The 17,673-nt window shown below is 41.0% G+C and overlaps 1 protein-coding gene across 3 annotated transcripts in view; it reads right to left on the bottom strand.

Moving 5' to 3' along the window:
- kif13a (kinesin family member 13A) overlaps positions 1-17,673 on the bottom strand; it is a 363,930-nt gene that overhangs the window by 146,132 nt on the left and 200,125 nt on the right. For all 3 annotated transcript variants that reach the window (XM_041183792.1, XM_041183793.1, XM_041183791.1), the window contains exons 5-6: positions 7,163-7,255; positions 1,591-1,771 (exon numbers count right to left, since the gene is read on the bottom strand). In XM_041183792.1, coding sequence (XP_041039726.1) covers positions 1,591-1,771; positions 7,163-7,255 — 274 coding nt within the window. The remainder of the gene's footprint in view (positions 1-1,590; positions 1,772-7,162; positions 7,256-17,673) is intronic.

A 17,673-nucleotide genomic window follows, 5' to 3' on the forward strand; every position in this document is an offset into this window, starting at 1 on the left:
CCGCACTCAGTGCTTCCTCCAAATGGTGTTCTACATGGAGGAGTACTGATTCACCAGCTGAGAGGCCGGGGTGGGGTGGTTGGTAAGCAGGACGTTTCCTTGTCCGTATTTGACCTGATGCCACGAGACTTCACAAGGTCCAGAATCATTGTCAAGGACTCCCAGGACAATTCCCTCCTGATTGTATACCACTGTGTCATCACCTCTGGTGGGTCTGTCCTGCTGGTGGGACGAGACATACCCAGGGATGGTGTCTAAGGCATTGTCTGTAAGGTATGATTCAGTAAGTTTGACGATGTTAGGCTGTTGCTTGCATGGCCAGTAGGAGAGCTCTCCCAATTTTGGCACAAGCCCCCAGATATTAGTAAGGTGGACTCTGCAGAGTCAACAGGGCTGGGTGCATCATTGTCCCTCTGGTGCCTAGGTCGACGACAGATGGTCTGTCTGGTTTCATTCCTTTTGCCTTTGTAGCAGTTTGGTACAACTGAGTGACTTGCTAGGCCATTTTAGAGGGCAGTTAAGAATCCACTACATTGCTGTGGGTCTGGAGTCACATGTAGGCCAAACCAGATAAGGATGTCAGATTTCCTTTCCTAAAGGACATTAGTAAAGCAGATGATTTTTATGTCAATCAACAATGGCTTCATGGTCACTTTTCCTAATTTTTCATTCCAGATTTATTAATTGAATTCAAATTCCATCAACTGCTAACTACTTCAACAATAGGAAAGAGGGGAAAAACTTCCAGTAAAAATTAGTGAAAAATGAGAAAGCAAACCAAAGCTATGGAAAAATGAGAAAGACTTGAAGCATCAGATCATGAACTCTCTCCTCCATCCTCACCCCTTTTTGATCCCCTTTTTTCAAACATTTATTTTTAAATGTTTCAGTATATATATATATATATATATATATACTTCTTTCCCACCTATTTCTAATTTATTTCCATTCATTGTTTTATCCTCACCTTTTAGCCTATTTCAATCTTTTCTCCCACTGTCCCCAACCCCACCCCACTGGGCCATCTGTCAGTTGCTCATTCTGCTTTCTACTCAATGTCATCATTAGCGCCTCCTTTAGCCAGTATCACCACCATCAACACCCTTTCGACTTTTTGTTTATGACTTCTTTTGCAATCTCTCCTTTTTCTCCACCTATTACTGGCCTTCTATCCAGCTTCACCTATCCCAACCCCCTTGAACAGTATATATTTCACCACATTTTTACTTCCCTTTAGTCCTGAAGAAGAGTCATACGGACTCGAAACGTTAACCCTGTCTTTCTCTCCACAGATGCTGTCAGACCTGCTGAGTTTTTCCAGCAATTTTTGTTTTTGTTCCAGGTTTCCAGCATCTGCAGTATTTTGCCTTTATTTATTTAAGCATCGAAGTAATGTGTCTGTAACTACTTTCAGCTTAATGTGCTTTTATCACAGTTAACATTTCAGTAACATTATTACTGCAATAAAAATAATTGTTCAGCCTTCCATGTGAGATAAAAAGTTAAAATAATTAGCCAGCCCATGGGATACATAATTTTTGAAAGATAATGGTTAAAATAAAGCAAGATCACCTTTCATTTAGCACTCACCCTTTTGGATCAAGAAGATCCCGGACCTTTTCATTATAGATCTCCATATATGACACTTCTACTTTAAATGTGTGAGATTCACTTTCCTCTTTGGAGACTCTTCCAAACAATGCACCACAAAGACGAGGTATGAGGCCTGGTACATCAACACTGCCCATCATTGAAAAAGATTTCCCTGAACCTGAATGTACAGAAAGAAAAGAAAGACTTTTGTTTATAAAGTATCTTTTGCAACTACAGGTTGTCTGTCTCAAAGCACTTAACACAGTAAAAGAATGGGGAAAGCTAAAATACATTTTTGGAAGCATCTGTTCATATAACCAATTTCACAAGTTAACTAGTTCAGGCAGAAGTGCGCCACTGTTTCCCAAGCATGGATCCAAAAACAGTATTTAAGAGGGGGTTTATAGTGTCAAACCAGGAGAAAATTGTATTGGCTGGGACTTCAACTAAGTTATTCCAAATCATAAACAGAATTACCTGGAAAAACTCAGCAGGTCTGGCAGCATCGGCGGAGAAGAGTTGACGTTTCGGGTCCTCATGACCCTTCAACAGAACTAGGTGAATCCAAGGAGAGGGGTGAAATAATTCTTCTCCACCGATGCTGCCAGACCTGCTGAGTTTTTCCAGCTAATTCTGTTTTTGTTTTGGATTTCCAGCATCCGCAGTTTTTTGTTTTTATTCCAAATCATCTTTATCCAACCCATCCCTTGCCCCATGACACACTTCCCTTGCATAGTATCCAAGTGACTCAAGCAAGCTGGTCATATTTGCAGAAGCTACCAATCTAGGAATATATGAACAAGCTAATTAGGAGCATGGGTAGGCCACTTGGCCTCTTGAGCCTACTCTGCCATTCAATGATATCGTGGCTGATCTAATTTTCACCTCAACTCCACATTCCTGCTTACCCCCAATAACCTTTCACCCCCCTTTCTTATAAAGAATCTTATCTATTTCTGCCTTAAATATATTCGAAGATTCTGCTTCAAACACATTTTGAGGAAGAGAATTCCAAAGTCTCACAACTCTCAGAGAAAAAAAATTTCCTCATCTCTGTCTTATGTGGGTGATGCCTTAATTTTAAACAGTGACCCCTAGTTCTAGATTCTCCAACAGGAGGAAATATCTTCTCCACATCCACCCTAACACGTCTGCTCAGGATCTTGTATGTTTCAATCAAGTCATCTCTTATTCTTCTAAACTCCAGCAGATGCAAGCATAGCCTGTCCAGCCTTTCCTCATAAGACAACCTGCCCATTCTAGGGATTAGTCTAGTAAACCTCTGAATTGCTTCCAATGCATTTTTATCTTTCCTTAAAGACGATGACCAATGCTGTACACACCATTCCAGACTTGGCCTCACCATGCCCTGTATAACATAATCTCTCTACTTTTGTATGCAATTCCTCTTGCAATAAATGATAACATTCTTTCAGCTTTGCTAATTACTTGCTGCACCTGCACACCAACCTTTCGCGACTCATTCACTGAGACACCCAGATCCTTCAGCATCTAAGGCTCTGCAATCTCTTACCATTTAGATGATATGTTTCTTTTTATTCGTCCTTACAAAATGGACAAACTCACATTTTCCCACATTATACTCCATTTGTCAGATCTGTGCCACTCACCTAACCTATATGCTTTTGTAGTCCCCTTATGACCTCTTCACAACTTACTTTCCTACCTATTTCTGTGTTATCAGAAAATTAAGCAACCATCCCATCAGTCCCTACATCCAAGTCATTTATATAAATTATAAAAAGTTGAGGCCCCAGCATTGTTCCCTGTGGCACACCACTCATCACATCCTGCCAACCAGAAAAAGACCCATTTATGCCTCTTCTCTGTTGCTTGTTAGCTAGCCAATGTTCCATCCAGACCAATATGTTAACTCCTACACTATGAGCTTTTATTTTCTGCAATAACCTTTGATGTGGCACCTTATCAAATGCCTTCTGAAAATCTAAGTACAGTACATCCACTGGTTCAGGTTCCCCTTTATTCACAACTCATGTTACTTCTTCAAAGAACTCAAATAAGTTGGTTAAACACAGTTTCCCTTTCACAAAACCATGTTGACTCTGCCTGATTATCTTGAATTTATCTAAGTGCCCTTGTTATAACATTTTTAATAATAACTTCTAACATTTTCCGTATGATAGATGTTAAGCTAACTGGCCCATTGTTTCTGCTTTCTGTCTCCATCCCTTTTTGAATAAAGGAGTTAGATTAGCTATTTTCCAATCAAATAGAACCTTTCCGGAATCTAGTGAATTTTGGAAAATTAAAACCAATGCATCAACTTTCTCACTAGCCACTTCTTTGAAGACCCTGATGGCTGAAATCCATCAGGACCTAGGAACTTGTCAATCCACAGTTCCAACAATTTGCTAAGTACCACTTCCCTGATGATTGTAATTTTTCTTGAGTTCCTCTCTCCCTTCCAATCCCTGATTACCAGCTATTTCTGGGATGTTACTTGTATCCTCTATAGTGAAGGGTGATGCAAAATACTTGTTCAATTCATCTGCCATTTCCTAAGGAAAGGAAGTTGGTTATGAGCAGGCAATTAAGGAGACACAAAGTGTGCCGTACACAATATACATGGTAAACAGAATGTGAAATTGAAGAAGGATGAGTCCTGGGACTGCACACAAAATGAGAAAATGGGTAACCCATGTACCCTATGAACAGTACCAATAGTTTAGAGATAACTGGAAGAGATCTAGGGATTAGATTTGACACATATGTTCAACCACTGCAGAGTTGCAATCAACAAAGCAAACAGGATATTCTATAATTATTACAGTAGAATATAAGTAATTGAATGTCCTGCTCCAACTGTACATTGCTTTGGTCTGACCACAGCTTGAGTACTAAGCAAAGTTCTGGTTACCAAGATACTAGGCAGAGATATGAGTCTTGGAGGCAGTTCAAAGAGGAGCCCAAGCAGCAAAGGACAGTTGTCTTTTTTATTCATTCAAGGAGTGTGGGCTTCACTGGCTCAGCAAGCATTTATTGCCCAGCCCTAATTGCCCTTGAGAAGGTGGTGGTGAGCTGCCTTCTTAAACCGCTGCAGTCCATGTGGTATAGGTAAACCCACAGTGCTGTTAGGGAGGGAATTCCAGGATTTTGACCTAGCAACAGTGAAGGAATGGCAACATATTTCCAAGTCAGGGTGATGAGTGACTTTGAGGGGAACTTCCAGGCGGTGGTGTTCCCATGCGTCTGCTGCCCTTGTCCTTCTAGGTGGTAGTGGTCATGGGTTTGGAAAGTGCTGTCTAAGGAGCCTTGGTGAGTTTCTGCAGCGCATCTTGTAGATGATACATACAAACTGCTGCCACTGTGCGTTGGTGGTGGAAGAAATGAATGTTTGTGGATGGGTTGCCAATCAAGGGGACTTCTTTATCCTGGATGGTGTCAAGCTTTTTGCGTGTTGTTGGAGCTGCACTCATCCAGGCAAGGGGAGAGTATTCCATCACACTCCTGACTTGCGCTTTGTAGGTTATGAACAGGCTTTGGGGAATCAGGAGGCGAGTTCAGTTTCCGTTCAGTGACAACCCCCAGGATGTTGATAGTGGGGGTTTCAGTAAAGGTAATGCCATTGATTGTCAAGGGGCGATGGTTAGATTCTCTCTTGTTGGAGATGGTCATTGCCTGGCACTTATGTGGCATGAATGTTACTTGCCACTTGTCAGCCCAAGCCTGGATGTTGTCCAGGTCTTACTGCATTTGGACATGGACTGCTTCAGTGTTTGAGTCGCCACCAATGGTGGTGAACATTGTGCAATCATCAGCGAACATCCCCACTTCTGACCTTATGATGGAAGGAAAGTCATTGATGAAGCAGCTGAAGATGGTTGGGCCTCGGACTACTCTGAGGAGAGATTGGGGCTAGGCCTTTCATTCTTAACAGATGGCTGTAGCAGGGTCTTATACAGTATACACAAATTAATAATTATTGTGTAAAAGGAAGAATCAGAACATTACTTCGAACTAAGTAATGGAAGCCGATTGAGAGATAAGGAAATTTGGCATTTATATCAGTAAGTTTATTTTCATATAAAGAATGATCAATATATGGAAAGGAGTCCCAAGTTAAGGCAGTGGAGGTGAAATACCTGGAAACATTTAAATAACAGTTAGATTTTCTGATACAGGAGGGTCTACAGGGTCCTTCTGGAGGATAAGCTAATATCATCATCATCTTCTAAACTTAACTCCTGATCTTGAAAAGCAATATTCAAACATAATGTCCTAGCTCAACCAGCAGAAAAATAGTAACAGCTCTAAATGCCAGTGAGACTCTAAAAATGGTAGGGATCCAAGTTATTTCAGTCTGTAGAGATAACTAGATAAAGCTTCAACATTTGGAAACAAATATACTTCAATAACTTTTAGAATCATAAAAGGACATAACTATATCTGGCTATACCAGACTAAATGGGTGGTGCATTACTTAGGTTGGTTCTGGATCTATCTTTGCTCTCAATATATGGAGATAATTTGGACTTGGATATAGAGAAAATAATATCTAATTTCCTGAAAACACAAAGTGGGTGGTCTGACAAACAGCAAGGAGGTCTGCAAAAAGTCTTCAGGAAGACATGGAGAACTAGAATAAACAACTAGGTGACAGGCACAGTTTAATGCAAATAAATGTGAGGCAATAAATCCTGGGAGAGAAAACAAAGAATGGGAGTACAAATTCAATGGCAAGATGCTGAAGAGTTTGGATGAACACAAACAACAAGGTGTTCAAATAATTTCCTCCAAGTTTAAGTGCACATAAGTATAAAGGTTAACAAATATTCTGAGTTTCAAAACTAGGGGCATAAATGTGTAAGAGCAAATAAGTCATAATAAATTTGTACACTGCATTGGTTTAGGCACACAATTCTGTCAACAGTTTTACATCCCCATAATGCAAGCACATTAAAACCACAGGCAGCATACAATACAGATTCACCAGGATGATGTCAGGGATTTGAAACTTGAGGATTCTGAATCCTAGAACTATTTCCACTGATGCAGAGAGGCCCATGAAAAGAGTTAGTGGAATTTTATTTTGATAAACTGTTTGGCAGACTGAACAGGGTAAGATTTTCTCAGGTTGAGGAATCAATTACAAGGTGTAATCAATTTTAAATTGTCACTTAGTGTGAAGAGAGACGTTAGGAGAAATGTCTATGGAGCAGGTTAGTGTAGCATGGAAATGCTTTGCCACAGGTAATGCCTAAGACAACATCAATTACATTTAAAGGAAATTTGGATAAATATTTTAAGTAGGCAAAGATTCATGGTTGTGAGGAAAAAGTGGGGCAGTGGGATTAGCTCTGGATTGCTCTAGCATAGAGTTGGAAAAGACAAAGTGGATGGAATAACCTCCTGTATGCTCTGAGCTTCCATGAAGATTGAGCTTTTTAATTATATGATTGACAGACAGCTATTTTAAATAAATGATGAGCATCTTGATAATGGTCAATCCCAGCAATTAAAATTAATGCAACTTAGATTCAAACTAACTTCTCTCTTGTAATATTATATCATATTTTGTACATCTTACCTGTCTGCCCATAGGCAAAAATACAAGCATTATATCCTTGAAATGCATTCTCGAGGATCCCTTCACCAAGGCACTTGAAAACTACTTCTTGACCTAAAGTGAAAGGGGAAAAAAAAACACAGGTTAAGATAAGTATACACTGGAACTTTACCCCTCCTCTTCTGAAGGTGTTGACTCAACTTATACTCCATGGGTCATTTCTCCAGTATTGTGCCTAGATGACCATTCTTGAAGTGTGATTCCATACACTGCATATTGGCTGTTTGTTCTCGCCATAGAGTACGTCATAACCAAGCTCAATTCAACTCTAACTGATGCCCACATGTGCACGTCACGGCAGGGGCTATTGTGACTGAATGAAGGACCTCTATGGCTGCATCGCTTGAGATCAGTCAACTTACCGAAGACTGAGGAACATGGGAGCAGCAGTATTTGAGCCTGTTCCACCACTCAATAAGACTATGGCTGATCTGGTTGCGGTCTCAGCTCCACTTTCCTGTCTGCCCCCCATTACCCCTAATTCCACTGCCTAACAAAAAGTTGTCTAACTCTGCCTTGAACAAATTCAAAGACCCAGCCTCTCCTACTTTCTGGGGGAGAGAATTCCACAATTTCCACAGTTTCTCCTCTTTTCGGTCTTAAAAGCGGGACCTCTTATTTTTAAACTACATCCCCTAATTTTAGTCTCCCCCACAAGAGGAAACATCCTCTGGCTATTCACCCTATCAAGTCACCTCAAGATTTTGTATGTTTCAATAAGATCACTTCTCGAAAGACCAAATAAGATCACCTCTGATGATCTTATGGCATTCTGTTCTCAACGGTTTAGTATTGCACCAGATGGTGCCTTTTCCTAAGAAGCAATCAGAAAAGCTGGACAAACAAAGACCTAATTGGCTATTTAAGCAATCCTGTACCAGAAATTAAAATTTCAGAAACACAACTTTAGAACGTAACTTTAGTTATTTTCTACAGCAATGCCTCTTTGGATTGATTCCAGTCCCAACTCAAACATGAAAAGTCTCCTTTCCTTGCTTTGGCTTTGAAAGGTTCTACGTGGAATGAGTTTAAGAAGTCCTAATCCAGTCCCAAATGGATTTGTGCCCAGAAACAAAACGGTCAATAACTTGACATAAGTTTGTATTGAAGTTTCAGTATCACTATTAAAGTTCATAAGGATAATAGATGTGGGAAGTTGAAAAACTCATTCTTTAGAATTAAGTTGCATAAGCAAGAGAGCAACAAAAATGCTGGCTTACCTACAGTACACTGTAGCCATGATACACAGCAGTTTCACCAAGAAGCTGCAACATGAACCCACAGCCAGTCCTAAGCCGTCCCTGGAGTGAAACTGCTTTCTCCAAAGAAAAGCACTTCCACAACTAGATTGAAACCGCATTTTACTGATATTGCAGGTGTATTGTAAATGCTGAGGGCCAGTGAAATGATTTATTTTGCTTCTGGCCATGATGTACTAAACAATGGGAGTGTTTGATGCTGCTGTTGGGTGCAAAATGTGTTTAGATTGCCCAGCATTGACATTCTTTCCTTGAGCATAAAGTTCACAGTACTTCTGATTATAGGTCACTGCTGTCCTGTCTAGTAATGCTTGCCAGCACCAAAAAGACAATAGTGCCCCATTCATATTATAGGACCACTTCCCGCTGACGAAGAACTTGTTCGTTTAAACGTGATAAGTAATTCACAGTAATTCGTCAGGTCGGGTAGTAGAGCTAATGGAGCAGGTCTTCCAGTATCAGGAGCAGTGATACACTGAAGTTAAGTCCAGACTTGCGCCAAGGCCCGTCAATCGATGCTGCACATACAGGTCGGGGCCCATTCATAGGAGTTCCTGACACACACACACACACATGCGTCATAATTGCCCGGGATGCTTAAACTTCCAATGAGTTGATTTGCACAGCCTGAGAAACCATGAGAACATCTCTTACACTGAACTCATTACCGGAGATGTAGTCTAGATACACGCTAAGTATCCAGATGCTTACTCTAGAATGATTACACTGTTTAATCTCTGGTGTAACTCAGCAATTAACAGCATAACTCAACCCACCACCCCACACTCTCACAAGTTTAACTACCCAAGAGTTTTGCAGAATTGGCAACATAGAAACTACATGCACCAGATTTCTTCCAGAACCACAACTGCAACTCTGAAGTAATAGCTGTATGCAGATGCCCAATTGCTGCCAACACTCTGGTGGGCAGATGCTCACACAGGCCACCATTTTGTGGGATCCATCTTGGCTACCAATTTGTCATGGTGTTTCCAAGACTTTGCACGTGTTGCTTATTTTACAGACCTGTCAGCATAAATGCAGCGAGTGGAAGGGTCATCAGCCAGCAAGAGGGTCAGTGAGTGGGAGAGTCGGCCAGCGGGAGAGCCAGGGAGCTGGAGGGTTAGGGTGAGAGAGAGCTGGCAAGTGGAAGAGATGTTGAGGAGGAAAATAGAAAGAGTTAGCACCTTTTAATATTATAAAATTTATTTTATTTTTAAGTAATGTCATTTATGTCATGTAGTAATTTAACATTCAACATAGTGCCTACATTAAGTCCTCACTTTAAGTTTCCCCATTTTAAGTTGCTTTGATTTAACATCGTGCTTTTAATGGGGCTAGCATTCCCATTTAACATTGTAGATTCGCATTAACATCGTTTTGCACTGGGTGTGACATAGGGTCAAGTGGCCCAATCGGTGCTATTTTGAAGTGGCCTCTCCTGCTGGCCCCTCCCACTAGCTGACCTTTCACTCCAGATCCTCCCATTAGCCGATCTCCCCAGTCGCCGCCAACCCTCCCACTGTCTAATTCTCCTCCTTGCAGCTTACTCCACAACCCTGAAACTCAAAGCTGCTCACACTCTAAGTTACTACCTTTCTCTCACCTCTCATCGCCGAGCCCTTGCTCACAATAAATGTTTGGGAGAGGGAGGCAATGAGCGGAATGGTCATCAGCCAGCAAGAGGGTCAGTGAGCGGGAGAGACAGAGATGGTGAGGAGGAAAGTAGAAAGAGTTAGCACTTTTTTAACATTTTTAAAGTTATTTTATTTTAAAAGTATTGTCATATATGTCATGTAGTAATTTAGCAATGTACAGTATTTAAACTTACAGGGTATAATGTTTTAATGTTTTTTTTCCTGAAAGGAAAAGGTCCTATAGAACCTAACTAAAGCTTTTACATTAGTTATAGTGGAAAAATCGGATTTGCTCAACATTGTTTCATTTAAAGTTGCATTTTTCAGGGATGCAACTACAACATTACGCAAGGAATGACTGTACTTCAGCTCTGAAACAATAGTTTGCTTCCCCAAGATACCACACTGACTCTGGATTGATTCACTTATACTTAAGATTAAAATTTTCCCATTTGAAATGATTCAGCCATTTCGAGAAAATGTAAATCAGATTCGAACAAATAATAAGCATAGCTAGGACAGGTTATCTTGGTATCAAAAAGCAAAGTTAGAAATTGATTATATTTCTGATTCCAACAAAATTCTCCGGCTGCTTACTTTTTCTTGTTTCAAAGTTGACTAAAACAAATATTTTGAGGAACCTCCATACTTTCAAAGAGTTTACCCTGATGATAGTAAAATATACTGAAAAATATATAAAGTCTGACCAGTTTAAGAATGTTCACTTTCCTAATGACTCATCAGGTAAACACCCTGAATGGTGGGGTACTCAGGTACAAGAACCAGGAAGTTCATCAGTCAGTCCTGATTCATAGGATGTCTCACTATCAGTCAAGGTGATAGTACAAACACTGATATTAGCCTCAGTGCTGGTTTGGTTGGGGGAGTGGGGGAGGGGCAGTAAAATTAGTAATTAGCCAGTTGTTTTTATCCTCCTGATCGCTGTCCATTGACCTATGTTGGGAAGTGGATATGCATGTGAAGATAAGGCCTGGCTTGACTGTGGTCCTCTCAAGGTGAATCAGCTCAAATAAATTCACTGTCCGGTAACATATCTCAACAACAGCTCCTTAGTCTTATTTGAGATATAAGCAAGATAAACTGAGCTTCAGTTCATTTTAGGAAGCTGCACTGTTATAGTACACTGCAGCTATAAGTGTACTTATAGCTTTAAATAGGCCTGTCAATGACTCAAAAGTCTAATATTATATAGTACAGCAACATCAACTCAAAATCTACAGAGCTTCATATCATGTCACAGGTCCATGGTCAAATATTGGAGACAACAGTGCTCCCTGACTAAACTTTGTACACACACACACACGCACGCACACGCACACACACGCACACACACACACACACACACACATTCCATGAAGGCTGCGAATGTCTATTGCGATCACTTGCTACACATTCAAAGAGGCATCTTATTTATTGGTTTTAATGGCAATTCCCACAGTACTAAATTTTTACATTAAAGGGCTTTGTTCTAAATGCCATAGCATATGCCACAATATAGAGACAAGCCTACTGACATCTTAGAATAAAAACATGTCTTACTGATCAGTGCACGTGCAAAATAGAAATGGCAGTTTTATTGCCTGAACTACAATGAACTGTAACACCTCAGAAAATTTAAAGGCCAGCATATGCTCCAGAAAGCTGATACTTTACTTAACCCCCTGACCCCATTTGAGGGTTGGCTTTCAAAGGCCACAGAATGCTGTGAATTCCAAACAAAACAAGACGCAAACATAAAACACACCAGGGTGAAAACAATGTCCTCATTCATAGAAACCCTCTTATCCAGGATGTCTCATGCGCACATACAGTGAAGAAGTCATCTGATACAGAGAAACTTAAATACTAAGTACTGGAAGGCATCATAGCAAGATGACGTGTACAGACAAGTCACAATAAAAATATTTAAAGTACTTAACGTGATACCTTTAAGTGACAGTGGGGAAGTAGACTATTTATTCACTAAACCTTCACTCAACATCAGTTTATACCACAAAATGGTTTTTTCCCTTCAGTAAAGCCAACAAGATTGGATTGACTCCCATGGCCTGAGGTATACAGAGGTCATATCGCATCACCTAACGAGACTTGTGAAATAAAAAGCAACAACAGAATCATATTTGTTCACCCAAAAGATATGTAGTACCTATAACCGTTGTAACTTTGGAATACTTTTATACTGATGTCCTATTATTTACCACTAGAAATGGTAGCTCAGAAACCCAATGAAAGGCCTCAACAACTTGTTGAAATCCAACATTTGGGATTTTTTTTTTCTCTTAAAATCCAACATTATTTAACTAGGAAAAGTCTAGTTCAAGAGATACTGGCTTCATTAGGAGAAACGTCTCCCTCCTATGGACAAGCGTTCAACACACTGTAGCACGTTAAATGCAAAATGAAATGATACAATACTTCAATATGCACATGTGCTTCCTCTGTCCCTCAATTCAAATTCAATATAATCATTACTAGGTTTTCATGCGATTCAAAGATGATGATGGCAGTCACTCAAAATAGACGCAAGAAGACGACAAACTGGTCATTGCAAAATTGAAAGCATTCCATTTCTGTTGTAATCTATTTTGTGATGCTGCTATTTAAAGACTTGTTCTTGATGGGTTTCTGATGGTGCACTTGCTTTGCAGCACTGCCATTTATGAAAGAGGCACAATGCTTATGGAATCAACAGGACTGGTTCTAGAAAGGCTGAGACCCACATAAAAAGGCCTCTCGAAGTGGAGTCAACACGAGCTAAAATCCAAACACACATCTCCAACAGCACCGGTTGCCACTTTATTCTGGCAATAAGTTTATACTCAGCCAGCTTATCCAGGTTGGTGGTCTGGTTTTCTGATTGCCAATCAACATGGTGGATTTTTTCCTGCCTTTCAGGGCATTTTGGCTGACAGAAACAAAGACTCAATGTAATCTTGAAACAACTTCGCAAACACACAAAAGGTTGTACATATACTGTTGTTTTCTGCTCCAAGTGTTACAGAATCTACCGAGAGTAAAACAGGGCATGTTTTGTATTATCAAGAACCTTAAAGAACCAGTTCAAGAACTTGCACCCTAAACTGCAATTCATGATTGCACAATGTGGTCATTCAGAAAAACATGCACATATATAATGCATTGGTGTGTTCAGGAAGCCCCAAAGCAATGATGTATTTTTTGAAACATAATAATGTTCTGTTGGCAAACTGAGCAGTCAAATTATGTGCAGCCATGAGCCAAAGGCTTTATTTAAAAGTGGTGTTGGCCCAAGGGGGGAATACTGACTAGTCAAAATAAAAGCAAAATACTGCTGAAGCTGGGAATCTAAAACAAACATGAAGTTCTGGAAAACCTCAGCAGGTCTGGCAGCAAGTCCGGAAAGAGTAACAGAGTTAACATATCAAGTCCACTATGATTTTTCTTTTGGAATTGAAGAGAGGTAGAAATATGAAGTGTTTTATGGCAGGATCAGATTTTTTTTATTCATTCATGGGATGTAGGCATCGCTGGCTAGGCCAGCATTTATTGTCCATTCCTAATTGCCTTTGAGAAGGTGGGGGTGAGCTGCCTTCTTGAACTGCTGCAGTCCATATGGTGTAGGTAAGCCCACTGTGCTATTAAGGAGAGGGCTCCAGGATTCTAACCCAGTGACAGTGAAGGAACAGCCATATATTTCCAAGTCAGGATGGTGAGTGGAGTGCAGGTTGTGGTGTTCCCATGTGTCTGCTGCCCTCGTCCTTCTAGATGGTAGTGGTCATGGGTTTGGAAGATGCTGTCTAAGGAACCTTGGTAGATTGCTGCAGTGCATCTTGTAAATAGTACACACTGCTGCCACTGTGGTGGAAGGACCGAATGTTTGTAGATGGGGTGCCAATCAAGGGGATTGCTTTGTCCTGGATGGTGTCAAGCTTCTTAAGTGTTGTGGGAGCTGCACTTTTCCAGGCAAGTGGAGAACATCCAATCACACTCCTGACTTGTGCCTTGTAGATGGTGGATAGGCTTTCGGGAGTCAGGAGGTGAGTTACGCACCACAGATTCCTAGCCTCCGACATCCTCTTGTAATCACAGTATTTATATGACTAGTCCAGTTCAGTTTCTGATCAATGGTAACCCTCCCCCCAGGATGCTGATAGTGGGGGTTCCAGAAGTGGTAATGCCATTGATTGTCAAGGGGTGATGGTTAGATTCCCTCTTCTTGGAGATGGTCATTGCCTGGCACTTGTATGGCATGAAAGTTACTTGCCACTTGTCAGCTCAAGCCTGGATGTTGTCCAGGTCTTGCTGCATTCGGACATAGACTGCTTCAGTATCTGAGGAGTCACAAAAGGTGCTGAACATTGTGCAATCATCAGCAAACATCCCTTTTCTGATCTTATTATGGAAGGAGTGTCATTGATGAAGCAGCTGAAGATGGTTGGCCTGAGGACACTACCCTGAGGAACTCTTGCAGTAATGTCCTGGAACAGAGATGATCACTCTCCAACAACCACAACCATCTTCCTTTGTGCTAGGTATGACTCCAACCAGCAGAGAGTTTTCCTCCTGCTTTGCTAGGGCTCCTTGATGCACACTCAGTCAAATGCTGCCTTGATGTTAAGGGCAGTCACTCTTGCCTCACCTCTGGAGTTCAACTCTTCTGTCCATGTTTGAACCAAGGCTGTAATGAAGTCTGCAGCTGAGTGGCCCTGGCTGAAACCAAACTGGGCGTCAATGAGCAGGTTATTGTGAAGCGAGTGCCACTCGATAGCACTGTTGATGACCTTTCCATCTCTTTACTGAAGATCAAGAGTAGAATGATGGGGCAGTAATTGGCCAGGTTGGATTTTTTGTGTAAAGGGCTCCTTGGGCAATTTTCCACATAACCAGGTAGATGCCAGTGTTGTAGCTGTACTGGAATAACTTGGCGAGGGGTGCAGCAAGTTCTGGAGCACAAGTCTTAATACTATTGCTAGAAAATTGTCAGGGCCCATAAACTTTACAGTGTCCAATGCCTTCAGCCATTTCTTGATATTACATGGAGTGAATTGAATTGCTGAAGACTGGCATCTGTGATGCTGGGGACCTCTGGAGGACACCAAAATGGATCAGTCACTCGGCTGACGATTGTTGTAAATACTTCAGCCTTACATTTTGCATTGATGTGTGGGGCTTTTCCATCATTGAGGATGGGGGTATTTGTGGAGCCTCCTCCTCCAGTGAGTTATTTAATTATCCACCACCATTTAAGTCTGGATGTGGCAGGACTGCAGAACTTAGGTCTGATCTGTTGGTTGTAGAATCGCTTAGCTCTATCACTTGCTGCTTATGTTTTTTAGCATGCAAGTAGTCCTATGTTGTAGCTTCACCAGGTTGATACTTCATTTTTAGGTATGCCTGGTGCTGTTCCTGGCATGCCCTCCTGCACTCTTCATTGAACCTGCATTGATCCCCTGGTTTGATGGTAATGGTAGAATGGGGAAATGCCAGGCTACAGGTTGGGGTTGAATACAATTCTGCTGCTGCTGATGGCCCACAGCACCTCATGGATGCCCAGTCTTGTTAGATCTGTTCAAATATATCCCACTTAGCATGGTGGTAGTGCTACACAACACGACGGAGAGTATCCTCAATGTGAACATGGGACTTCGTCTCCACAAGGTCTGTGCAATGGTCACTTCTACCAATACTCTCATGGACAGATGCATCTGCAGCAGGCAGGTTAGTGAGGATGAAGTCAAGTATGTTTTTTCCCCTAGTTGGTTCAAGGTGGTACAAAATGGAAGGTCAGGGATAGATTAGAGGGTGGTGGGGCGGAACAATATGGAACAATAGGTAAAGAGAGTGGTAAGTAGTAGTGAAGAAACAAAGCATTGCTCCAGAGTTGATGTGAATAGCAGAATTAAGGTCAGCTCTGTCTGAAAGCAAACACATGACAATTTAAGATAAAAACTGGCACTTGAGGAAAATTACATTTGATAAAATCAGCAATATCTTCACAGAAAGGGAGACAGACTCTCACTAAAAATGTTTCTTAAGACCATGAGAAACAGGAGCAGAAGTATTCGATTCGGGTATTGAGCTGCTTTGCCATTCAATAATGTCATGGTTGATCTGATTGTGGCCTTAACTCGACTTACTTGCCAGAACCCCATAAACTTCAACTCCCTTGCTCATCAGGCATCTCTCTAACACAGTCTTAAATATATTCAATGACCCAGGCTCCACTGCTCTTTGTGGAGGCGAATTCTAAAGCCTAATAGCTCTCTGAGAGAAGAAATTCCTCATCTCCATCTTAAATGGGAGATCTCTTATTCTGAAACTATGTGCTCTAGCTCCAGGTTCTCATCACAAGAGGAAATATCCTCCTCGCACCCACCCTATCAAGCCGCCTCAGAATCTTATATGTTTTAATAAGACCACCACTCATTCTTCTAAACACCAATGAGCATAGGCCCAACTTGTTGAATCTTTCTTTGTGTGACAACCCCCTCATCCCAGGAATCAGCCTAGTGAACCTTCTCTCAACCTCTTCCAATGGAAGTATATCCCTCCTTAAGTAAGAAGATCAAAACTACACAGTGTTCCAGGTTCAGTTTCACCAATGCCCTGTTTCACTTTATCAAGATTTCCCTACATTTATATTCCTTCCCCCTTACAATAAAGCCAACATTCAATTTGCCTTTTGAGTTACTTGCTGTACCTGCATGCTAACCTTTTGTGATTCATGTATAAAGACATCCAGATCTCTCTGTACTGCAGCATTCTGCAGTCTCTCTCCATTTAAATAATATTTTGCTTTCCTATTCTTCCTGCCAGAGGACAACCTCACATCTTCCCACATTATATTCTATCTACCAAATTTTTGTCCACTCATGTAACCTATGTCCCTTTGCAAACTCTCCTCACAATTTGCTTTCCAATGCATCTTTGCATCATCAGCAAATCTGACTATAATACAGTCAGCCCTTTCATCCAAGTCATTAATATAGATTGTAAATAACTACGGTCCCAGCACTGATCCATGTGGTACTCTACGAGTTACAGTTTGCCAACCTGAAAATGACCCATTCATTCCAACTCTATTTCTTATTATTTTGCCAATCCTCTATCCATGCTAAGATATCACCTCCCAAATTATTATCTCTTATCGTGTGCAGTAATCTTTTTTGTGGCACCTTATAGAATGCCTTTTGGAAATCCAAACACACATCTAGTGGTTCCCCTTTATTCACCCTGCTGTTACATCCTCAAAGAACTCTAATAAATTTTTGTCAGACCTGATTTCCCTTTCATAAAACCATGTTGACGCTGCCTGATTGTATTATGATTTTCTAAATGTCCTGCAACTTTAACAATTGATTCTAGCATTTTGCCAATGACAGACATGAGGCTTGCTGGCCTGTAGTTTCCTACTTTCTGTCTCCCTCTTTCTTCAACTGTGGTGTCACTTTTGAAGTTTTCCAATACACTGGGGCCTTTCCAGAATCTAGGGAATTTTGGAATATTTCTGCAGCCACTTCCTTTAAGACCTTAGGATGCAGGCCAGGGACTTGTCAACCTTTAGTCCTATTAGTTT

Source organism: Carcharodon carcharias, chromosome 3 (genome assembly GCF_017639515.1).
Source record: "Carcharodon carcharias isolate sCarCar2 chromosome 3, sCarCar2.pri, whole genome shotgun sequence".
Lineage (NCBI taxonomy): Eukaryota > Metazoa > Chordata > Chondrichthyes > Lamniformes > Lamnidae > Carcharodon > Carcharodon carcharias.